The following is a 23,691-nucleotide window of genomic DNA, read 5'->3' as shown; positions in this document are numbered from 1 at the left end:
TTGATTCATGGAGATATACATTGCATGATTATAAAGCAAGGAAAAGAAACCATAACATGTCTAAAAAACAGAATCTTATATAAATGGGTTTGAAACAAGTAGCATTATTTTCTATAAACTCTAACGATACTTTAATGAAAATAAAACCCTGTTTATGCAGAAGATTTAATTAAACTTTTATGTGTAATAAAATGGGATTGAATGCAATGATTCGATCTTGCTTAATTATATCATTTTAAATATTTTTTCAACCCTATTGAAGGTACAATGTCAGTTATAAATTAAAGCAAGCGGTTTTATTTTCGTAGTGGGCATTTTCCCTTGATATATGTAACATAGCAGATGTTTTACTTAAATTTATATTAATCATGAATTTATTTCATACATGTTAAATTATAAATATGTGTGTATGAAAGTTTTACAAATACATAAATTGATAAAGTGAAAGGAGTGTCTGTATCTTCTATTCTACTTTATTGGTGAATTGCTTATAACAATCACATGACTGATTTGCCTATAAGCTAGGTTGAACAATTCTGAATTATTTTCTAAGGATGCTGTTGCTTCATTCCATATCCTGATTGAGTAAAGTCATTTTATAAAATCAACATTAACATTCCGATTTTTTTTTGTATCCGTAGATTTGGTATATGTGAATTACAGTTTTTTTTGTAGAGGTTTCTATTCTAAATATTTATTTAGAAATCACTGTAATATTACGGAGAATATTTCAGTAATTAACAAATTGCATGTTAATTCGTTTCGTTTAAACAGTGTATCACTTTACTAAAAAATAGAGTTCTTAAACCATTTTATAAAGGGGCGTGGTCACGATTTTGATCAAATTCTATATTTATGTTTTTATTATTTACAATGCTTTAGAAATGCATTTCGAATGATCAACTAAATTTGAGAGTCATTCGTAGAGTTATAAGCAAGATACAGGGCTCACAATTCTTTGTCATGTAAACAAGGCTCGTGCCCTGTTTTTGTTTACGTAGGTTCAATATACCAGTAACAAAAAATCCAGCTTATTTGTGTATCTTTTTATTTATTTTAAGCATAGATAAACAGTTCCTAACGTTAAACACAATCGTTTTAGGTTTTAAAACTGAAATGTTTACTTTAACGTTCAAAATGTAAACAAACGCGTTGTAATTTCATGCTCTGTAACTAACTTATAACTCAACAAATGACACTCAAATTTCGGTTGCCTACTTAAAATGCCTTTCTAAAGCATCGTAGATATTAAAAATCGGAAAAATAATTTTTGACCAAAATCTTTACCATCCTGCTTTAAGGTCAAAACTAATTCCAAAATTGTTTTCTCCAAATACTGGTAGTAAGGTTTGTGATATCGAGAGTGTATTGATGTATAAATTTCGATGATAACTTTTGTCACATCCATCAAAATAGTTACAAATTTAAGTTTAAAATAAACTTCATTTCATTTGAGTAAATTTCAAGTTATAATAACTTCTTTTAAAACGCTCCAGTAGGATTTTAAAAATGTTTGTTGCTCATTTCAAAAGAATGACTCTATAAGATACCCTTGTTGCACACAAAAAATGAACAGGTTTCAAAATAAAGCAAAGTTTATTGCATACATGTACATCAAGAGAAAAAGCTAGTACTATGATGTTTTCATTCTTCTGGTTTTCTCTAACAAGCCGAATAAGCCCCAACATAAAGACACAATTACACTGGAATCATGGAAAGCACTTTCTCTGTATGTATGTAAATATGGTGAACATGCAATATACAATACACATAACCGCATTTCCTTGGGCCTTTCCGGCAGGCTCGGAATTTTTTTTCCCGAACTTTGACGGAAAGGCCCGAGAAGATGCGATTGCAATACACAGTGGGGCCTCTTTTATTACAATAGTAACAAAAATCACTTTGTTATCACACCTGAACTGAATTTCCATTTCCATGTAAACTAAAATTACATAACATATGTAAATTCTTGGTGTTGTTTTATCTGGCTGAAATAATCCTCAAACGTAATACACACAAGCCCCAATGTTCCAACAGTACGTTAACATGGCTGTACTGATCAAAGTAACATTATAACTCAATAAATATATTTTCAGGAAATTCAATGAATATTATTCATTGTTGAATTGCAGTACTGTTAGATCCAACAATACAGGATAACAATGAAACCTAGTCATAAACGGGAAACAACTCTTGTACTACAATGCTAAAAGAAAATTGATACTTGAATCGACAAACTGCGCATGCGTACAATCACACATGGATAATGTTCTGTTTCTAAATATGTACTCATGTAGGAATAATAATAGCTGAAAGAAAAAAAAATCTACAGAACTGATCTGTCTACAAACAATATGGCTTCAAACACTCAGAATTTTCTCTCAAATGAGAGTTTAAGGTAAAAGGGGGAACTACATGTGTAACTTGGATGAGGTGCTAAATATTTTACATGTTAGATGAAATCTCGTTTGGTTATGTAAACTGTATAAACATGGATGTCCGCTTGACATAGGTTGTTCTTCTTAACTTGTAGAAAAGACATGTGGTGAAAATTTAAAGCAAGACATTCCCTTCTCCCTGAATCTAAACCTGTTATAACATCCCCTCTATCCTTCCAAAAACTTATTTTAATAAATGTTACGGAATATTTCTGTATTATTTGTACCAGTAATATCATAGTCAGGTGAAAATTTTTTGAGATACACAACAGAGGGATTAATTGTATTGTAATAAACCTGAATATGAATTCAAATAAAAATATTGAGATATAAATAGACACTATCATGCTTATCACTGAGTAATATGGAGAAAATACATGAAGGTTTTACACATATTTTACATGAGGAAAAAATATATGTACAGGAACAATAAAAGTTAATAAATACTCTATTACAAAGTTGAAAGTTTAAAATTACAATGATGAAAGCAGTACATTCAATGCAAAGTTTACAGTCAGCAAACCCTTAAGCTTTCCCTTCTTCAGTTTTTGAGGTAGTCTTGTCTTACATTAAAAGTAAAAGCTCACTTTCAGAGATCTAAATTTTTGGGTCTACAGTCTCTTTCAGAATTTCCAGTCATAGTATGCTGTTACAATGAAAGTACTATTCCTAACAAATCTAAAAACGAAAAAGGGAAAGGAAATTCAGTTGAAAGAAACAGTTGATGATAAACAATTTTTTTAACAATTATTTCCTTTTGGCATTTAATATCAATGTTTTTTTAATGCTGCTGTTTTTATTAAACCAAAGGAATCAAACATTAATGTTGACCAAGTTCATGTCTCCTGTTATGAGATTCAACATCAACTCTAAACAAAAATTAAAGTGAAAACAATACAGAAACAATAACCGTGAATGCAAGAACAACAATCATAATGATATTTCCTCCCTTTCCTCTTCCATTGCCCATATTACTTTACGACAACTTAAAATATTGCACGTGTAAACTTTGACTTTAAACATTACATGTAGAGTTATTTACAGAAATCACCTTTTTTTAAAACACGGGAACCATAGCTATGCTAAATTACTTTAAAAAAATAATTATAAACACCCTAATGAAATAAAATTACTATTCAAGGAAGACAACTGTGGGTTTTATTAATTCTTTGCAAACACAGCAGCACTTTAGTAAATATTTTGGTTTTTAGATATGAGATAATCAAATGATCAGATGATATTAACAGAGCTAAAAAAAAATATCTAGTTTTCCAATTAGTATAGTTTTTGCTAATCTTTCCTTCCGATATTTCTGTGAGTATTTTCAAAGAAATCATTATTGTTGCATAACAAAATTATTAAGTTTAATATGCTATGGTTTTGCAAATGGGTAAATGTTGATATATATGTATAAAATAGATGACATCAAGTTTTGATCATTTTTCAGTGTGATTAACAAAATTGTATGATATTAATGCTAAGAAATCAGCCTATATATAAATATATGGAAATTTTTTATGAAGCACTTTTATCTGTTGTAAAAGAATTGTACAATGCCACCTTAAACCTTGCATTCATCTATTTAAAAAATATAGATTCTTGTGCAAAAAGCTGTCTAGCAAGCATTCCATACCCTGTTCTCTTTACAATGTCATATTGATATATAACAAACCAGAGTAATTTATGAAGGCGTAACAAATCCTTATCACATCCTCAAATATTATGCAGTTATTTTAAAACTGTTTTTAAGTGAGAGACATAGAATAGAATAGGGTAAGGTATCTTGGTGTTAAAACATGATCATTTTTACACTGTTTAAGTAGACTTTTCAGAATGGTATAATGGGAGTACGAGTAAATGTAAAAATAGTGGGTCATTATTCATTCTCAAATATGCCAAACATATTGTTGAATTGTTGAATAATTTTGACCCAGTTTGAAGGAACAGTGTCTTGTGAGGATGTCTGAATGCTCTGTTGTTATAAAGCCATTTTCTTTGATTGGTTAGTGGAGTTCTATTCCTTGAATACAATCTATATAAAAAGGATACCTGTCTATCATTTTGATATCATATTGTCCAATAATATGAAAGTGTATATCACTATATCAATACATCTTGGTTGTTCTATAAAACATACACTGGATACAAAACTTGATGTAGTTTTTTTATTCCCAGTCAAAGCCAGACATTGGGCGGCATCTTTGAATGGTGATCATGCTTCAAGTCGACTGTCACAGAAATACAGTCGACGAGAGATCTCCCAAGCGTTTGGCTATATGGTTTACACAGTATTTGTCCACAAGACTTCAGTTAATGCTGATCAATCCCATTCATCGTCTGATGAGCCGTCTTCCTCCTCACTTTCTTCTATCACTTTACGACGCATTTCAAATGCTCTGTTCATGATGGAATGAACGTCAAAATTGCCGCCTGGTGTTGACTTGTCTGATCGTTCTTTCTCTTTCTCCTCCACTTTACGTAGTTTTTCTTTGTCTGTAAATTGAATTCACAGTGTTAATACATCTAAGAATATTGCTAAACTGACAAATATACATTGTATATTATATTCAATCTACATGTTTTTTTTTTTAATTTCAATTCCTTAAAATAAAACATATGACAGCATCAAGTAATCCGTTTTTCTATTATCCATGTATCAAAAAAGAAACATGACTTCCTTTGTTTTACAAAAAAATGAAATAGACTGCCAGCAATGGCCCCCAACACTACCAACAGTGACTAAAATAAAATACTTACGAGTTCCCAGTCGAATCTGTGCCAGCAAATTGCTTCTTTCGTCCACCACAGCTGGCTGCTTGGGAGTGGGTTTCAATTTTGGAGAAGACATAATCGCTGACCCAATGGAGCTAGATTGGCCAGAGCCAGTTGAAGAATTATCATCTACTCCATTTGTCATGGACATAGGGGGTGGAGGAGGGGGAGGGGGTGGCGGGGCCATCCCTGAATGCACTGGGGGTGGAGGCGGAGGTGGGGGTAGATTTTGCTCAGGGCTCAGAGGTGGGGGAGGAGGAGGGGGTAGCAGGTCCACCTCTTGTCTCGCAGGCGACGGTCGGTGAGTGGTGGGCACTCGGGTAATTTCAGGACTAGGTTGGTACCGCCTTGGATCTTCGTCCTCTGGTAGAGGAGGCGGTGGGGGTGGGGGTGGTAGACTGTCCCTCTGGGGACTGTGATGTGGTAAATTAGCCAGGTGAGGAGGTGGTGCTGGTGGTGGCTGATTTGGCCGCATGATATTACTACCGATACTGCTGGAAGAGCCTCTATTATCCGCCACGCGGTTGTGTGGTGAAAACTGGTTTTGGTGCATGCTTGGAGGATGGTGGTTACCAGTCTGCACAAAATGGTTGTTATTCTCATTGTTTGTATGACGCGACACATCCTGAGAATACTGAGACTGAGGCCCATTAGGAGGCCTTGTGGCCTTCTGGTCGTAATGGGCATTTTCTTGTCTTCTTTGATTCACTTCCAAGCTTTCTGGTCGCGGTTGGCTGTTGCTCTGAGCTCGAAGCTTAGCAGGATCCGCGTAATCTGAGAACTCCACTCCATGTTTCATATCCTGAAACTTCTGCGCTTTGGGTTCCACTTTTCGTGGCTTTTTCCTCTGTTCTCCAACTTTTTGGGGCCTCTGTTAGGATGAATAATATACATAAATTAAAGTTCACACAAAGTTGCTGACAGTTGAAGACAACATTAAACATTAGCATGAAATCATTAATTATCTTTTTTAATTGATGAAAAAGACCAAAGTGTGAAAATCAGGAAGTCTGGTTAAAAAAGATGAGTGATTTTAACAAAGTTTTTCTCTCTCTAAATATCCTTATGAAGGAAACATGCTTTTTAACATAATTCAAATAAAGAATTTAAGGTTCCTATTTGATGCATCAGGGATGTCACTGCTTTTTTGCTACAAACTTCCTGTCCTTTTAAATTAGGAAACTTATCAATATAAATAATGAATTTTAATCATAAAAGTTTAGTAAGTTAATAATGGGGTTGGAGGACTGGACCCCCCGTGACCCCCCCCCCCCCCAGATCCGCACTTGAGTTTAGTACCTACCTTTTTCTTCCTTGCTTTTAATTCTGTCTTCTTAGTTTCGATATCTTTCTGGATGTCTTGGAACCATAACTCAAAGAAGTAGCCTGGATCTGTGTAGAACTTTACACTGTCTCGTCCATCTTCCCTGTTAAACAAACAGAGCTTTATGTTAATGTGGACAGAATATGAGATTTGCAAAAGATACCTTATACATTTCATTCAAAGACTTTGTAATACTGTATACAGGGTTATTTTTGCCCTGTGTAATTTTTGCCCTGTGTAAATTTCGCCCTTCCACACCTGCTAACAGTTTCGCCCTGTCTTGAATTCACCCAGACACAGATATTTTTTTTCAGATGGATAATTTGAGACATTGAATTTTGCCCAGTCTTACATTCGCCCACAGACGACGGCGAAAGGGGCGAAAATAAATTGGGGGCAAATATTTCCCTGTATACAGTAATTGTTTTATTTCTACTTCTAATGGTACTGTAAAACACTTGACATATTAATGGAAATTTAACATGCAAATATTTAGATTACAACATCACAATTTAAAAAAAAAAGAAAAGAAAATAAGAGAGGGTGAGAAATCCACTACAGTGTTTCATAAATTCATGACTAATAAATAAGAACTAAACAATCATAGATAAGGAATTAAAGTGGCTCATTTTTGTGCATTTAGAGGAACTCCTAATCCATAAATCTACAATCTCTAGAAATTATGAAACAATCTTTTATTCTCAGTATTTATGCAAGCTAATCCACAAAATTCTGTCCCTTTTAACCTTTAAAATGTCGACAATGCATGAAAAAGGGTTAAAAAAAAACCCCTCAAATTTTAACAGAATTTCAATGGACTTTTTAAGCTAAAATGAGAAAAATTACAAAAATCTTGATCAATCCCCATGTCTAAGATGGTTTTGTGTGTGAAATTCTCGATCCCTTCAGCATATTTTAACAATAGACGGTGTTGTGCATGAAGTACCTGTAGGGGTTGAGTTTGGTGAGAGCGGGGGTGGGGTCACAATGACTGTAGGCCTTCAGTATACATCTGGGTATTGTAGATCTGGACACCACTTGCTGGTCGTGTTGGGTGGAGCTCTTGAAGGGTTTCCTCAGGTGTAACTCGTGAATGGACACTGTCAGAAACAGAAGTTGTCAGTACAAACAATTCAATAGTTATAATCATGAGAAAATACTATTGATCCCTCTGTTTTTTATATAATTTATTTGTCATTCATAAAGTTTGACATTCAAGGTCTAAATATGGTGTTTATTAAATGTATATTCTATACACATGTTACCAGATACAAATATCAATACATGTACATCAATGTGAATTTGGATGACAACTACCAATCAGCTTTAAAAATGTTCAGTAAAAATCTAAAAACATAAATGTTTATTTTAAAATTAAGGTTTAATTTCCCTTAATACACGGCCAATTGTGGCTTAGATGTATTTCATGTGAAAAGAGAACTCTTTTTTTAAAAATCAATTTTACTTGAAATTTTCGTGAAAAGTTCACCCAATTGTCATATTGAGCATATGACTTATAAATTTATTTTTTTATGCGATATTTTATTTTTTTTATGCTATATATCACAAACTCTTTTTTAAAAAGGATTTTGTGAGGTAAAATTGACATGAGTGCTTCTACATGAAAAAATTCACATGGAAATCATATGATACACAATTATTTTTCTGTAATATAGATAATCTTGCAGAGATATGACCATTATTCTTTCAGAAATATGCGACTTCAGTCGATTTAGGTCACCAGGTATGATGATTTGTATGCATGCCAATCATAATTTAATACAATTCATCTGAAAAGTTATTATCCTTTAAACAAACTTTTGTAAGGCTGCAATGAGGGTTGATAAACGTTCAACAGCAAGTCTGTATGAACTTAATATGTTAACATACTGTAAACATATTACATTTGGCTGTGTATTCTATGTAGCGTTTTTGGCGGAATGCGCTTTCCATTAAATCAAGTACATGACTAAATGCCACGCATTTATGTATAAGATTAGTCACATTCAGGAATACGCTAATTCAAATCCACGCCAACTTGTTCAAAAACTATTTACCGCCAAATATCGTACAAGCCAAACATAATATGTTTACAGTATTCCTTATTTTTAGTTAACTCCCAGCATACCGAGTTCTCCGGCTGCATCCAGCCTCGTAACTTTCTCCTGGAGCTGGTCGATTCGACCCTGGAGATGTTGGGTCCGGTCGGTGAACGTCTTGACCTCTATCGATAGCTCGGTAAACATGTCCTCCGCGTGCTTGCTAAGGCTGCTCAGCTGAAGGATGATGTTACTTAGGGTGTGATTGGTCACGCATTCTAACTCATTCTTAATGCCCTTCTCTACCTCCACCCGACTGACGTTGATGGGTTCCAAACACCGCTGAATGAACGGCATGGTCTGTTGCTCAGCTCAAGCTAGAAATAGAATAGAAGGGAAATTGAGAAAATGTTAAAAATATAAAAAACATATAAGTGGCCATCTAATTGAGGACATTGGGGCAGATAAGATTCTATTCTACTGTGTGCTTTTTCAAAATCAAGACGTCACAATTTACAACAAAAATTTACCCAAATTGACTTATAAGAGAAGTTACATGTAGATGATATTGTTTTCGTATTTTATCAATGATTTCAGTTGACAAACAATAAAGATAATTCTAATATTCCTTCCTGATTTAAATCCTAAATCAAGATATATACATTGATTAAAAAAAAACAACCCCAAAAACCAAAAAAAAAAAACCACTTGAGAACTAACATTCATTAAACACAGTTCACATCTATAGTTACTGTACTATTTGTACTCATATATACACTGTGCATTCAAGTCTAATTGAGGAACAACAGAAATAAGGAAGTACAAATTTTCAAGACAAAATCAACTAGAAATCCTTTTGATTAGGGATTGTTTTTTTCCTGCTTTCTTGTATGTATTTTTTTCAACAATGAAAAGGAAATGCTTTAAAAAAAAAAACTTAAAATATACAGCACTCAAATGAAATATATCATTGTGATTTGTGAAAGCACGATTCCCGTTTTCTTCCTTACAATCTACCAAGATGCATAAAGTCTAATACTTGCCATTTAATATGTTCAATAAATAAATTCAATTTGTATGCAATGGTATTACATGTAGCTCAGTCTTAATGAGTAAGAATAAACAATTTGGGCACATATTCTCTTTTCATACTTTGCTTATGTATACAAAGCAGCAAATTCAAAAATTGTTAATAATCATAAAAGTAAAGAAATGTATTTCAACAGTGCACTGTAGATACTTGGAAAGTGGTCCACAGATTTATAAAAGATCACAATACATGTACAAGTATCATCACCTGATATCCATATACATCGCCATTTTCTTTTTTATCAAAATTCAATTATAAGCAATAGACTTTATTACTGCGGAAAGTCATTGCAAAAAGCCAGCTAGATGAAAAATATAACGATGTAAATGGAAACTATAATGCAGAAAATATTAGATTTATTTTTTAGCGATGAACAGCCAGGAGAAATCAGGGTGCCTATTAAATACTGCATAATGGATTCGGTGCCTGAATGAAATTAGAGCTTCCTGCTACACACAACACACTAAGCTTGGGGGAATATTAGGTTAGCTTATACTCTCTAATTAGATTTTTAATCCATTCTCTGGCCATATGGATAGGTTTATTGTGTTTCTCTCCATAAAGTTTGAACCAGAGAGCCAAGTGTTTGCTGATTGAAACTTAAACATAGCATGCTTGCGTACAGTCCCCCCCCCCAACCCAACACCCAAATAATATACAAATGCTAGGGGGGGGGGGGGGGGGTGAGTTGAATATACCCCCCCCCCCCCCCCCCTCAACATAAAATAAGAAGGGAGGTTAGATATAGTTTATAGTGGGGGTTTATACTAGCTGCAAAGTAAATTTCAAATCTCAAAACGTAATGTACTTTTAAAGTTTTACATGTGATTCAAACTGAGGAATGCTAATAGATATGATTTGAGCAAGATAACAGGAATTTCAGTGTTAGATCAACAAAATTTTCATGCACCATTTGTTTTAATTTACCTAAGGACATGTTGTCAATGAGAAATTCAGCCGGTCCTCAACAGGACTTTTAATTTGTTATTGTAAATAAAATCTTACATCTGCCTTGTTATGGTCAACTTTTGAACTGAAGACATATCATCAAACCACTGTTACAGTATAAAGTAATCATAATATACCATGCGCCTACTTCCTGTTTCAAATAGAGATACTTACACGAATGACTCACCCTGTCAATTTGAAGCCGGAGCAATTTACACACAGCAATTTAAACAGCCCGATTCAAGATGGTGAATACACAATACACACCTGAATGTTCAAAACGGGGAGAGGGTGTAACTTGCACGTAGTTATCACAGTTTGAAACTGACAGTTTAAATATTACAACTTCCTAGAATGCACACAAAATCCTCTTTAAATAGGGTCATTACATACATGATAAAATTTTTCCTTTTGCAAAGGCTGTGTTAACTATTTCCTAGTTTAAATTCAGGTATAAAACTATTTCAATGAGAACTAATGAAACCTGTCTAAATTTTTAGCATTTTGATATTGATCTTTAAACACACACACCCAGTATCCTACTTAATAATAAGTTGATATGTTCCATGTATTAAATGAATTTACCCTATTTTTTCCCTAATAAAAGAGAAAAATTTGCATTAATTAACTTCATTTACACATTACCATTGAGTACTTTTAATATGTAATTATTTCAAAATTAATGATACAGTTAAACATGTATGTATCTTAAAGTATTAGTATGATCATTTTATCATTTGTACGTGTACATATCAGATAAGTATTTTTTGCACAAATATTTGCATCAATGTTACAAGATAAAGTGATAAAAGTTTGAGAACTTCATTGGTTCCATAGTTTTGTACAAATCTACTGAACAATTTGATTAACACAGATTTTTAGGGCACCAGGAAGAAAACACATGGGTTTATCTTTATCTATTCCTTTTTTTTTCTATAAACTGAAATTCTTCTTCTGTCATGCTATAAAATACAACATTTTTTTAATCATGCACAATTTACTATCAGATTAAGTTTAAAGTTTGCATGGAGTCAATATTAGATTACAAACTGTAAAAAAAATAAACAGTTTACGTAATTCAATACATATTCAGGTTTTGATTATCATACATTCCCATACAAATTGAATGCATAATTCAATTAAGATGTACACTCTCTTACTATAGCTGTAAAGAACGAATTTTCAACTAATCTCATTCTCCCTTCTCCAAAAATAACTGCCACAGCTTTACATACATGCAGCCAAGCAAATCATTTTGAAAACTGCCAGCACAAATAGCAGTGACTGTAATGTATTTAGTAATAGAGTCTATATACAGATTAGACATGCCGGTTCCTGGACGGATTTCACCCACATCCTAAAGAATGTACATACATGTACTACATAGCCAACTGGTGATGAATAGTCCACACTGTCACTCCATGACTTACAAAATATGTACTAGTACTTGAAATCGTGATCTACATGCTTAAGTGTAGTACCTACATCTCCACTTGAATGAACGCGCACACATGAATTTGTTTCTGATGGGAAAAAAAAAATGTCAGTGTGCATGTCATCTGATTAAAATTTTAACTGATTTCCTCCTCTTCAAACATACTACTTTGATCTATTAATGTACGTTATAAGTAATTTTTCTCTGCTTTTAAAACTGGGGTCTGTGACTTTTGAATTAGTAAAAATCATTGATGTTTGATTAGTTGGAAAAATCTAGCATGAGTGTATATATGTATAATATGATAAATAAACTATGAAGTGAAATAAATTAATTTGTTCAATTTCCATCTTCTGTACATGTACATTTAATTATTATTTATTGTTTAGTTTTTTTTACTTTTACAATCATAAACATTCTCCTTTTTTTTTCCTTGGGAAGGGGGGTGGGGGTGGGGGGGGGGGGGCAAGGGCAAATAATGGAGGTAAAGTACAGGTTCAATTGGGGATAAAAAATCTTTTAACATTTACAAGGGAAAATGGCCGAAACTTGGACCTTCATTGGACGGAGAAAAATCAACAACTCTAGTATACAGATATGTTTCAAGAGTAAATCAAATGACACATTTACAGACGAAAGGGAACTGAATTATTCACTCGCATGTTCATGCAGTAAACAAAGTAATAAGGAACTTAATATTTATAAACATTTTCAATTGCACCAATCTAAATACAGGAATTTAAGGTTTAATTTATTTATCAGATAAGGAAACAAATCGTTTGTAGTACATGTACAATTAATTACTTCTTCAGAAAAAGCTGCTTTTATACATGCAGCTATGAATTTAAACCTTAAGACTGTAGAAATGGAATCAAGACTCTACAATAACACTGCCTTCAAGGTGTCTAAATGAACCAAATGGTCAAAGTGTAGTTTATGTAGTACAAAATTATATTTCGAGAGTTAAACAAAAAATTTGACAATGTATACATGTAATGTAGTTTGGACACTTTTTTTGCATATCTTTTTTTAACACACATGAAAAAAAAAGCCATTGCATGTAAATATACGTATACATGTAATTATATAGTACAAATGGACTTCAATATTTGAAAAATCCACAACATGAAAATCACAGATGTTCAATCTTTGATTTAACCAATTTATCTCAAATCTTCTGATATATATCTTTTTTTTCTTCTCAGTTTAAAATAACAAGGTGGGACTGTACATGGAGTTAAACATGCTACATAAAAATTGTTTCATCAAACATTAGCATGAATGTATAACTTTATTGTAACTAGAAGATTATTGATATATAGCATAGATCTTTTCTTCCTTATATCACTGAGAGTCATATATATAACTGCAGGTACCAGTTTAACAGGCGACCAACACTGATTTTCTAAATTTGGAGACTAGAAACTCTAATGACCAGATATAAACCAAAACTGTTTTTTTTTCCTTGAAACATTTTCAGTTACAAATAACCCCCCCCCCCCCCAGATATGAATGAAATTGGATTCAAACCCAGGGCTAACTGCATAACTAGGCAAGTGATAACATAAATTAATTATTTAATTTTCTTCATCAATCATGTGCACACTCACCCAAAATTATCTTGATTGATTTGTTGTGGGCAGCCAGTGAAAATTCATTTTGAAAAAAAAAAAATTATTTTAAAACAAAGACCAGCTAGAAAACAAAAAAATTACACCTTCATTGATGTTTAAATGAGCATAATTAAGTGTAAGGCTAACCATTTACATAAATTGTCATTACTTTCCTCAAGTCAATCTAAATTCAAAGCACAAGTCTACTGAACTCATGCAGGACCTTTTATATCTGCTGAGAGGAAGACTGATAAACATACCCGAGTGGTACATGTTAAGTGTGTATGATTGTAATGATGTTGATCATGTTTAAAAATATCATCTCATCCGGAGGAAGTACACTCCAAAAATAAGAACCTATTTTTGCCTTAGGTCAACTATTTTAAATTTAATATGTTTGCCATAGAGATCGAGCTACAGTTCTGCACCATATATGAATTCTACTATATCATGTATATTCTGTCCTAATTAAGATATCCTCGATTTACATTTTGCTTATAATTTCTCCATAATATTTATAAATACCTCAGCTATGGTTCAACTGATGTTCATCCAAAAGTATACTAAAATTTCCAAGGTTTCTCCTTTGAAACGCCCCCTCTAACTTTATAAGGTTTCAATATTATGTCAAAGTAGCTAGTCTACAGAAAATTTGCATTAATGCAATAGATATTTAAAGTACTCGGATGATAACATTGAAAAATTTTGTGAGGTATTCCATGTGACTTCCGAATGGAATAACGACATCAACATTTCCCATTATAAATCTCCCTAAGAAATCTGTTTTTGGTCCCTGTGATTTTTTTTTCCCCGAGTGAAAATTGATAACATGTCAATGAAGATATCTTTGATACTTTCCCTTTCATCCATTTTAACATCTTCGCTAGCCAAGGGTTTCTGATCCGCACCGCTTCTCACATTCGTGAGAAGCGGTGCGGATCTGAAACCCTTGGCTAGCGAAGATGCCATTTCAATTGTACTTTGGTCACATCTTATGTATATTTAACAAAATTGTCCAAATGTGACAGAAACAATTACTTGGGCCAGACAATAGATTACCTTTTTCTCATTTTTTGACTGACACTTACACCTCAAATGTATGTGAACTGTGAAGATCAATTGACAAACTGCAGTACTATACAGTAAAACTCTAGACTGTTCAGTGTAATTCATTCATGCTAAGCATCTTTCGAGCAATTTTAATTTTGGGAAACCTGGTATTTGACAACTGCTGCTTTGCATCAAAAATGTACTTACAGGCCCCTACTGTCATATACTGGTTTACAGTTATCAGTTAACATGCCATGGCATATGACCCATAAGTAAATTTGGGTGAAAACTACAATTAGGAAATGAATAAACAACGGATAAAGATTTTTGGTCTTTAAATTTAATTCAACATGAAATCTAAAGCAATAATAAATATTTTAGGAGTTCAGGATATAAATGAAAGTCCTGAAGAGAGAAAAATCAGGGGCACACCCTTGAATACGGGTGAAAGTTCGTGTGCGATATTACATAGAAACATCAAGAGGTGTGCATGAAAAAAATTCTGCATATATCTTTACCTGTCTGTACTTTATGGGGTTGTCAAGCCATCACAAGGCTGCATGAATAGGTCTATCATCTTCTCTACATTACGGGAAGTCAACAGAAAATGGCGATGTCTCGAGATTTCTCGTTTAGCTGACGAGATTTGTCTCACCGGAAGTAAAGTGCGTGATTTGAAAGTATGTCAACCAAACGTTGAAATGCATTGTATCCAGAATTACGATAGCGATTCTTCTGACGGAGAAGACGAAAAGCAAGAAACAACAGATGATTTGACAGCTCACCTTAAGCCCCTCGATCCAGATAAAAAGTCAATTACCACGATTGCTCTAAATGCTGCCCCTGTTATTGCGACAAAGGCAAGTTTGGGTATATGAAAAGTTATCTTGAATTTTCTCAGTTGTTTTGAACATTATAGTTGGCGGTACATTTTCATACTCATACCCTTGATTGTTACATTTATTCATGTTAAAACGAATAAAAATGTTGTAGTATTGAATAAAGTAGTCATGTAATGGTAATGTATTTTGTAATGCAGTGGGAATATTTTACTAACTCAGTGCTGATCAAAACTGATATAAGAAAGAAGATGTTTATAATATGATACTTAATTTCTTCTTTTTTTCAGGAAGAAATTGAACAAAAAAGACACATTGGTCATTCTGTCAAGGAAGTGACATACAACCCAAAGTATGATGAATTATATGCACCACAGGTATGTTGACCAACAGTAGAGGCCCCCTGTAAGATCACACTGTAACCTTCTATCATCAAAGTGCTTCTGAACATATGTTTATACATAAATAGCTATTAAATCGTAAATTTGTTTTATAAAGATCAACAGATAATTGCTATAGAATTAAAAATATTAACACATAAATTTATGTTCGACAAGCTGTAGTTTTACCCTTTGGTATTATAATTTTATGTTTCAAATTGAAAAACATTTATTATCATTCAGAATAAATGTACCTCTAAAATTATATTATTAATAGGGAGTGAAGAAAATGTCAGCAAATTCTATTTCTTTTTTGTATCAGGTGGGGCCTGCCAATCCATACAAAACTCGACAGATGTCTGCTGTTCGTAACACGCTGTCAGGTTTTGCCGAGGCAGCTCATGTCAGCAACTTTGAGTTTGAGAACCAGAGAAGAACATTCCATAGCTATGGTACGTAGACAGTGTATAACCAGTCACTTATGTCCAAAAGTTGCAGTCAGTGTCTTCAGTGAAACCATTTTCAAATCAATTCATCCTAATCAGTTTAACATGAATGTATGTTGGGTACAGTAACACCTATTTATCAATTCAACATCTTAAAGTGTAAGGCTAATATTCATTTCTCATTTGTGAACATATAGAACCTCCAGTAAAAATGGTGTCCTTTTGTTTAAGTCCTGTGAAAAGGGTGTCCCTTTGTTAAAGTAATGTTTATCACTTATTATGTAACACTTATTTCTATATTTATTTCTTATACATCAATGTTGTGGAATTTTTCACTTTAGGATATGCTATGGATCCCTCTGAGGGTAACAGTGTAGTGTCAGAACCTGTACTGGTTGGAGACGAAGTTGCCAAGGAGGAAAATAAAGGTAATGCTGTGTGATTACTGTTTCACTTGCTCGTGTCAGAAACTCTGCTATATTCATAGGTGCTTGTACTGCACTTAGCTGTTCTAGTGAATAAATTGGGATTAGAGATAAATATCGTATAATTATGATTATTGTAGAAGCAGAAATACTCATTGAGGATTTAATATCATTATATTCATTGGCAGTATAAATCAACGAAATTAACTCCATGAAGAATTTTCGACCATGCAGCTATCATGATCAATAAAAACAGAGTAGATACATGATACATTTTAGAGCTTACGATAAGACAAAATTAAATGCCAACAAAATTTTATTTGGTTAAAAGGTAACGAAATATTAACCCAACGTTAACATGTGCTTCTACATTATACACATAGTAGTTTCAGATGTATTTGGCATTCCTACCAGTTCTGGCTAATAGTGTAACCCTTTAGCATAATCAATTGAGTGCTTGATTTGCTTGTGAGAGGACCTGGGTTCAAATCCCAGTAGAGGCAGTGCAGTATTAGTCTCTGCTACATAATGATTTGCTTTTTATCTTCTTTCAGGTAAAACTGTGTTTGAGTCAGCAAAAAAGAGACCAGAAGACAAGAGAAAGAGGTTACGCAATGATAACCCGGGAGACATTGAAGGATATCTTGGACCCTGGGGCAAATTTATTGACGAAAAGACAGTCATGAAACCCAATGAAGTATGTCAGAGTAAATTAATTTATTTATTTAATTTAAACATATTTTATTGATATTCAAATGGATTGGATAACGGGCATAGCCTATGAAAACTCTGACAGTGAATTCTAAAAGTATGTATATTTGCAGAATTTATGTTATTCAAATGTCTTTAATTTGGGAGTTGTTTATTCTGTGTCAATTCTCTTTTTATTAAAGGAAGAGAAAAAAGAACTGGATGAAATTCTTGCCAAAAGAAGCAAATCCTCTAAACAAACAGAAGAAAAGACAGCTGACGAAAAAACAACTCTACACAGTAAGAAAACCTAACATTCTGAATTTAATGAGCATAACTTTTAAAATCAATTAAGGTAAGGTTTGCGGTTACAGGGAGATAACTCACACATTTTCATTGTGACGTAACACCAACTACCTTTTATTTCAGTTATGACGTCAACATTTATATGACGTCATAATTGATTTCAGTTTTTTTTATTTCGCGTTTTTTTTTTAGTTTCAATGAAAAAATAAGAGGACACAAGCATTTTATCAATTTCCACGAAAACGAAATCCGCATCATATGGTTTTGAATAGTGTTTTAGAAACATCAGATTACACATATTCTAAGATACGTTTTTCCTGAAATCGGTGGACTTGGAAAGGTTTCAAATAAGATGTTTTCGTTTACATAAGAGTAGTCCAAAATTAAGAATTTTGTTGCATTTTATTCTATTTTTAGATAGTTCATCAGAAATTAATAAAAGTGAATCATGATATTAATAGTGATATTATTTTCGAACATTTTAAGCATAAATAACCCCCATAATAGTCACATATAAAATGTACATATTTTCACGAAATTGTTTACATTTCATCAAAATGAAAATTGGAAATCATAAACTTTGACCTTTTGTAGTTATAAAACGGGACGGGCAAAATTCATTTGAATTTCATGAGAAAAAAGACTTTAGTATAGTGAACAAAATGGTATGTAACTTTGGTACAACCTCTAAAAAATGCAAACCTTACCTTAACAAACATTTTACAATGAAATTTTTTTTTCAGCAATTTAATTTTATTGAAGATTAAAAGTTTTTAGAAATAGCCACATACATTTATTGAGAAAGAAGCAAATAAACACAATTCAAAGTTTTAACATTTATTGACTGTTTATATCTTTTCTGTTTTACTTTTCTAGTTAAGGATGCCTACGATTACCAAGGGAGATCATTCTTGCACACACCACAGGATGTGGGCGTCAACCTTAAGTCGGATGAACCACCAGAGAAGTGCTTCCTGCCCAAGAAACAGATTCACACCTGGACTGGGCACACAAAGGGGGTGTCAGCCATCCGCTGGTTCCCCCGCTCTGCTCATCTTTTACTCTCTTGTAGTATGGACTGCAAAATTAAGGTAATTTTTGTACCCTGATGTGTATACTGTGGAAACATTAGAACTTATGGTGGCTCAATTTTTAGGGTATTCATTAGTAGCCTTCCCCCACGAATTTACATCCTCGATGAAAATAAATTTTGAAAGAGTTAGTTTTCTTATTAAAACTGAAAACCAACACATCCACGAAACAACATCCCCAAAAATCAGCAAAAAACCTACAATCCACGAAAATTGGCCCCCATGAAATTAAATGATTCCACAGTATTGGTCCAGAATAATAAAAGTTCAATTTAAACTTTTCATACATGCAATAGATATTGAATGGACTGCAAAATTAAGGCAATTTATATACTCTGTTTATCTATGCATTTTAGCCTCAGTGAAAAAGTTTAAATAAAACTTCATAATATTTTTAATCATCATGCAAAAGAAGAAGTCATTTGAAGCAGGGAGACAATAAAAATGAAACAGTTACTTTCATATGTATACCATCATTTTAACAAAGAGGATAATGGGGTATGAACACATGATCTAAAATGAAATTACCAAGTTTTATTTATTCACAGATTGTTTGCAACAATGCTAAAGATTTATTGATGTGGTAGACGTTAATTTCCTGTATGATGATTGAATGAATGAGGCTACCCTCAGAAATATCTGGTTTCAGTGCTGCAGAAACCGTTTGGAAATTATGCAGAAACTTAAGGCTACTTAAAGTTTCTGTCAAGTTTCCAGCACAGAAACTTCAAGGTTTATTAGGTTTCCACAGCCTAAGCCGTCCAGGAATTCAAATGGTTTCCCCAACGGAAACTTACTGAAACTTGGAAGTTTCTGCATAGTTTCAACCTCTATATACAATTGGGATACATATTGGTTACAAAGGGCCTGACATTTATCTACCTTTTCTTTGTGTAGATCTGGGAGGTGTACAACGACCGGCGCTGTGTGCGGACCTACAGCGGTCACAAACAGGCTGTGAGGGACATAACCTTCAACAACTCGGGCACAGAGTTCCTCAGCTGTGGCTACGACAGGTACATCAAACTCTGGGACACTGAGACAGGTAAGGAAATTTCAAAAATATTCACTTTCTGACTGCCTTGTTTTAAAATATCTTACTCAATTATTCATTTTTGTTACTTTTATCCATAGATTTCTTGACAGGATTGAATATATGAATTTATATTCATTTCATAGAAATGGTTTGAAAATGCATTATTTTACACATTTTTCATTGTAAAATTTTTGCTACTAGTACCGGTATATATTCTGTGAAGAAATGTCAGAAAAAAATTCTCTTGATTTTCATGATACTTTTGAACAGGTTAGTATACAGTTTGTTAAAAAAAAGTTAATTTTGTTTAGAGTGACTTATAAGTATGTTTTTGCAGTCAGGTTTATGGCTTTGTGTTTTTTTTCCATCACATCTAGATATTATTTTATAGAGTTTCAGTCTAGATTTTACATTGCTGGTGTGTCCACTTATGAATGAGAAAGTCCTTCAGTCATCACTTTATGTTGTTTGAACATTGTAGGTGAATGCAAGTCTCGCTTCACGAGTCGGAAGGTGCCGTACTGCATCAAGTATCACCCGGAGGAAGACAAACAGCATTTATTTGTCGCTGGAACCTCAGACAAGAAAATCGTCTGTGTAAGTGATCTAATTCATGCAAATACCTTCATTCAGCACTTTCATAATGTAATCAATATTCATAATGTACATGTAATGCTGACAATTTATAATCTTACCACCCCTTGGGCCTCATTGGTAATGCTAAAAAGACAAAATTTTAAAAACTCTTCATATCTTATTGACATAAAGTATAATTTAAACACAACGGTAATTTTCTATTTAAGAAAAATAAGTATTATCTTTTTGTGCTGTGTACTGGGTGCTGTAATTTCTTTGAATTGGTCTTCTGGTGAATTCAAACCTTAAACCCTGTTTGAATACCAGTATAAAGAAAATTAGAATGAATGAGTGCTTTTTTTTATGTGGTTTTTCGCTGACAGTGGGACATTCGGTCGGGTGAGATTGTACAGGAGTATGACAGACATCTCGGCGCCGTGAACACCATCACCTTCGTGGATCATAACCGGCGATTTGTGTCCACTTCAGACGACAAGAGTCTCAGAGTGTGGGAATGGTAGGTGGCCCAGTAATAAAAAATTTTTAAAGGGCTAATTTCTTCTTAGCATTTGTACAATGTCATTTGTATTTTCAACTGTCTAGAAGTAAACAAGACAGATAACTCCTGGTGCTATTAGTTGAAAAAATATGGCACATTTTTTTTAACATATCTGTAAAAATTGTTATTTGTTCAGCTTATTCCAATTCTTTAAGATCAAGATTTAGTGAATGAAAGGGGCCTATATGTTATTAAGTTGAGATATATAGCATCATTTGAAGAATTCAATTTCAAAATAATAAACCTGTAGGCTCTTAACATTTACTTGATTTTGAACTTTCATAGAAGATTTCGATAAAATGATATGTTCATGTACATGTATTACTTTGATCTGACGCAAATATGCATCTAAAGTGATATTGGACAGGTGAGATTTTTATCCAAACAAGTTTAGAAGACACACATGCTTGATTTAAATGATGAATTGCAGAATTTTTTTTAATGAAAGATGGCCTTCATTCAGTAATGCAGAAGATGGCAATGTTATTTTTCAGGGATATTCCTGTTGATTTCAAATACATAGCAGATCCTAGCATGCATTCATGTCCAGCTGTACAGCTCTCACCAAATGGTAAGAAAAAAACCCCTAATATAAACAATATAAAAGTAAGAAAAAAAGAACCTGTTAACTTGTAATATACCATATGAAAATCTTTTAAAAGAAACCAAGATGATTTACGGCATTGACAAAAGCTTGCTATAGCCTTATTTTACTGTATTTTTATATCTTTGAATTTTAGGTAAATGGTTGGCTTGTCAGTCCATGGACAATAAGATCATCATCTTCAACGTACTGAACAGGTTCAAATACATGAGGAAAAAGACATTTACAGGCCACATGGTAAATACAGTGTTATCTGTCAAACACAGTATCATAAGAAGTGATTAGATTCACCAAGTTACATAATCCAAGCAGACAAAGGGAAATCCACACTGATGTTGCTTTCTCTGAAAGGTTTCAACTTTATCTACTTACACTGCTGATGAAAGAGATGTTTCTAATTATTTCAGGTTGCGGGTTATGCCTGTGGAGTGGATTTCTCACCTGACATGAGGTACGAAGCCATAGATTAAGTGTCCTCAGTTATAACGTGATAATTATTAATTGTAATTATGTTAGGAGATGTAAATATTAGATTTTTCAAAAGAAAATAAAGAATAAATTCATTAAATCTGTTGCACATTGCATATGGGGATTAGCAGAACTGATATTTAAGAGATGGAGAGTTCAATTATACAAACTTAATTATTAAAATAATTATTATTAAATAATAATTATTTAAATAATTATTCACTTTTCATTAAGATTTGGGTTATTTTTTATTACAGTTACCTAATATCTGGAGATGCTGATGGCAAAGTGTATGTGTGGGACTGGAAAACAACAAAACTGTACAACAAATTCAAGGCGCATGATGATGTGTGTGTAGGCGTGCTGTGGCACCCCCATGAAACCTCAAAAGTGGCCACGTGTGGCTGGGACGGGGTAATCAAGTACTGGGACTGAGGGGAGAGTAGAAATACATTTTTTAATGTGAAAGTGAATTCTGGATTCAAGGAACAGATGAGCAGCAGCAGCTTACTAAAGTAGGAGCATCGGTGTGCAATGAAATCACATGATGCATTATGCTTCTTGAGGCAAGAAGTAACATTGGAATCATGTTTGATGAAAAAGTATCACTTTGGATATTATCATAGTGTCCTGGCTGGTTTTGCTCACTAAGCACACAGAAGTATTTTTCAACAGAGGCAAATTTTGTTGGATTCAGTATGAAACATGTTCATGTAATTCAGTTTTTTAAACATGTGGAAAATATAATTAATGCAACCAATTGTCAAGTCCTTTACAAGATATTACCAGTCAATGCGGATCAAATTCTTATTAGAACATTATAACTGATTAGCTGATAATGAAATAATTGCCTGTGTCTCATAAGGCTTTTAGGGAGTTGCTGTATATAGGGACACAGGACAAATGGTGGTTGACATATAATATCAGATTGATTTCACATTTTATGACCTCGTCTTTCAGTAACTCTATATATATGATATACATGTACATGCATACATTCATTTGGAACCCATCAGTGCTTTTTTTATCATCTCATTATTCACTCAATCATCTAGAATAAAGGAGTTTTCTAAAGGAGGTATTTCTGTACTTTTTATGTCATGGTAAGACAACTTTCACAAAAAAATTATTCTGAACTGTTTCATAACCAAGTATGTTTCATTGGTATCAATATCTGGATTTTGCCAAAAAAAAAACCCAACCAAAACAAAATCACTTAGGAAACTTGAAATAACAGGTTAATTAGTGCACTGTTAATTACCAACAAACATTAGAAACGGGTATATATACCCCAGTTTTCCTTATTTAAACAATAAGGTTCACACTTAACCTGTTCACCACTCCATTGAACAAATTTTTTATTCAATCTTGATTTTTTAAAATATTATTGTCAGTTTTCGGCAAAATTTAAATGAACAACAAGACTCTGGGTTACACAAAGAACTTTTTATCAGGGAAGCCAAACAAACTTTTTAATATTGCGTTCATAAAATATCCACATAAGATTAATAAAGGAAATGTAGCAGATCATACAAAAATAAATTTACTGCTTTCCATGAAAA

The 23,691-nt window shown here is 33.1% G+C and overlaps 2 protein-coding genes across 6 annotated transcripts; one reads left to right on the top strand and one right to left on the bottom strand.

Annotated features, from left to right (window-relative positions):
• Positions 1 to 1,577: 1,577 nt before the first annotated feature.
• LOC105337059 (actin-binding protein WASF2) lies at positions 1,578 to 15,360 on the bottom strand. Of its 4 annotated transcripts, none has more exons than XM_011441617.4 (6): positions 15,228 to 15,360; positions 8,663 to 8,950; positions 7,481 to 7,634; positions 6,514 to 6,637; positions 5,196 to 6,081; positions 1,578 to 4,931 (listed from the first exon to the last, which is right to left on the bottom strand). In XM_011441617.4, the coding sequence occupies exons 2-6, from the start codon at positions 8,928 to 8,930 to the stop codon at positions 4,759 to 4,761; spliced, it is 1,605 nt and encodes a 534-aa protein (XP_011439919.1). In that variant the 5' UTR covers positions 8,931 to 8,950; positions 15,228 to 15,360; the 3' UTR covers positions 1,578 to 4,758. The 4 variants fall into 4 exon arrangements, with proteins under 4 accessions (XP_011439919.1, XP_011439920.1, XP_011439921.1 ...); XM_011441618.4 differs by lacking the exon at positions 15,228 to 15,360 and adding an exon at positions 11,986 to 12,089; XM_011441619.4 differs by lacking the exon at positions 15,228 to 15,360 and adding an exon at positions 11,772 to 11,876.
• LOC105337060 (pre-mRNA-processing factor 17) lies at positions 15,255 to 23,206 on the top strand. Of its 2 annotated transcripts, none has more exons than XM_034476078.2 (14): positions 15,255 to 15,569; positions 15,839 to 15,925; positions 16,251 to 16,380; positions 16,716 to 16,802; positions 17,354 to 17,496; positions 17,693 to 17,789; positions 18,672 to 18,886; positions 19,784 to 19,931; positions 20,404 to 20,519; positions 20,882 to 21,015; positions 21,552 to 21,628; positions 21,798 to 21,898; positions 22,069 to 22,112; positions 22,387 to 23,206. In XM_034476078.2, exons 1-14 carry the CDS (start codon positions 15,270 to 15,272, stop codon positions 22,562 to 22,564), a joined length of 1,857 nt encoding a protein of 618 aa, XP_034331969.2. In that variant the 5' UTR covers positions 15,255 to 15,269; the 3' UTR covers positions 22,565 to 23,206. The 2 variants fall into 2 exon arrangements, with proteins under 2 accessions (XP_034331969.2, XP_065927217.1); XM_066071145.1 differs by having other exon boundaries at positions 15,255 to 15,573; positions 15,843 to 15,925.
• The last annotated feature ends 485 nt before the right edge of the window (positions 23,207 to 23,691 follow it).

Source organism: Magallana gigas, chromosome 9 (genome assembly GCF_963853765.1).
Source record: "Magallana gigas chromosome 9, xbMagGiga1.1, whole genome shotgun sequence".
NCBI lineage: Eukaryota > Metazoa > Mollusca > Bivalvia > Ostreida > Ostreidae > Magallana > Magallana gigas.
Note: the sequence above shows the minus strand (reverse complement) of the source record. Positions and strands in the feature narration are given on the sequence as shown.

Bases quoted from the DNA above. Each gene is read 5' to 3' on its own strand.
- LOC105337059 (XM_011441617.4), bottom strand. From the start codon at position 8,930: ATGCCGTTCATTCAGCGGTGTTTGGAACCCATCAACGTCAGTCGGGTG. The intron at 6,638-7,480 runs GTACTTCATGCA...TTTGTTTAACAG, and splicing joins ACCAAACTCAACCCCTACAG to GGAAGATGGACGAGACAGTG. The intron at 4,932-5,195 runs GTAAGTATTTTA...TTCAATTTACAG, and splicing joins ACAGATTCGACTGGGAACTC to ACAAAGAAAAACTACGTAAA.
- LOC105337060 (XM_034476078.2), top strand. From the start codon at position 15,270: ATGAATAGGTCTATCATCTTCTCTACATTACGGGAAGTCAACAGAAAA. The intron at 19,932-20,403 runs GTAAGGAAATTT...TGAACATTGTAG, and splicing joins ACTCTGGGACACTGAGACAG to GTGAATGCAAGTCTCGCTTC. The intron at 21,629-21,797 runs GTAAGAAAAAAA...TTTGAATTTTAG, and splicing joins TGTACAGCTCTCACCAAATG to GTAAATGGTTGGCTTGTCAG.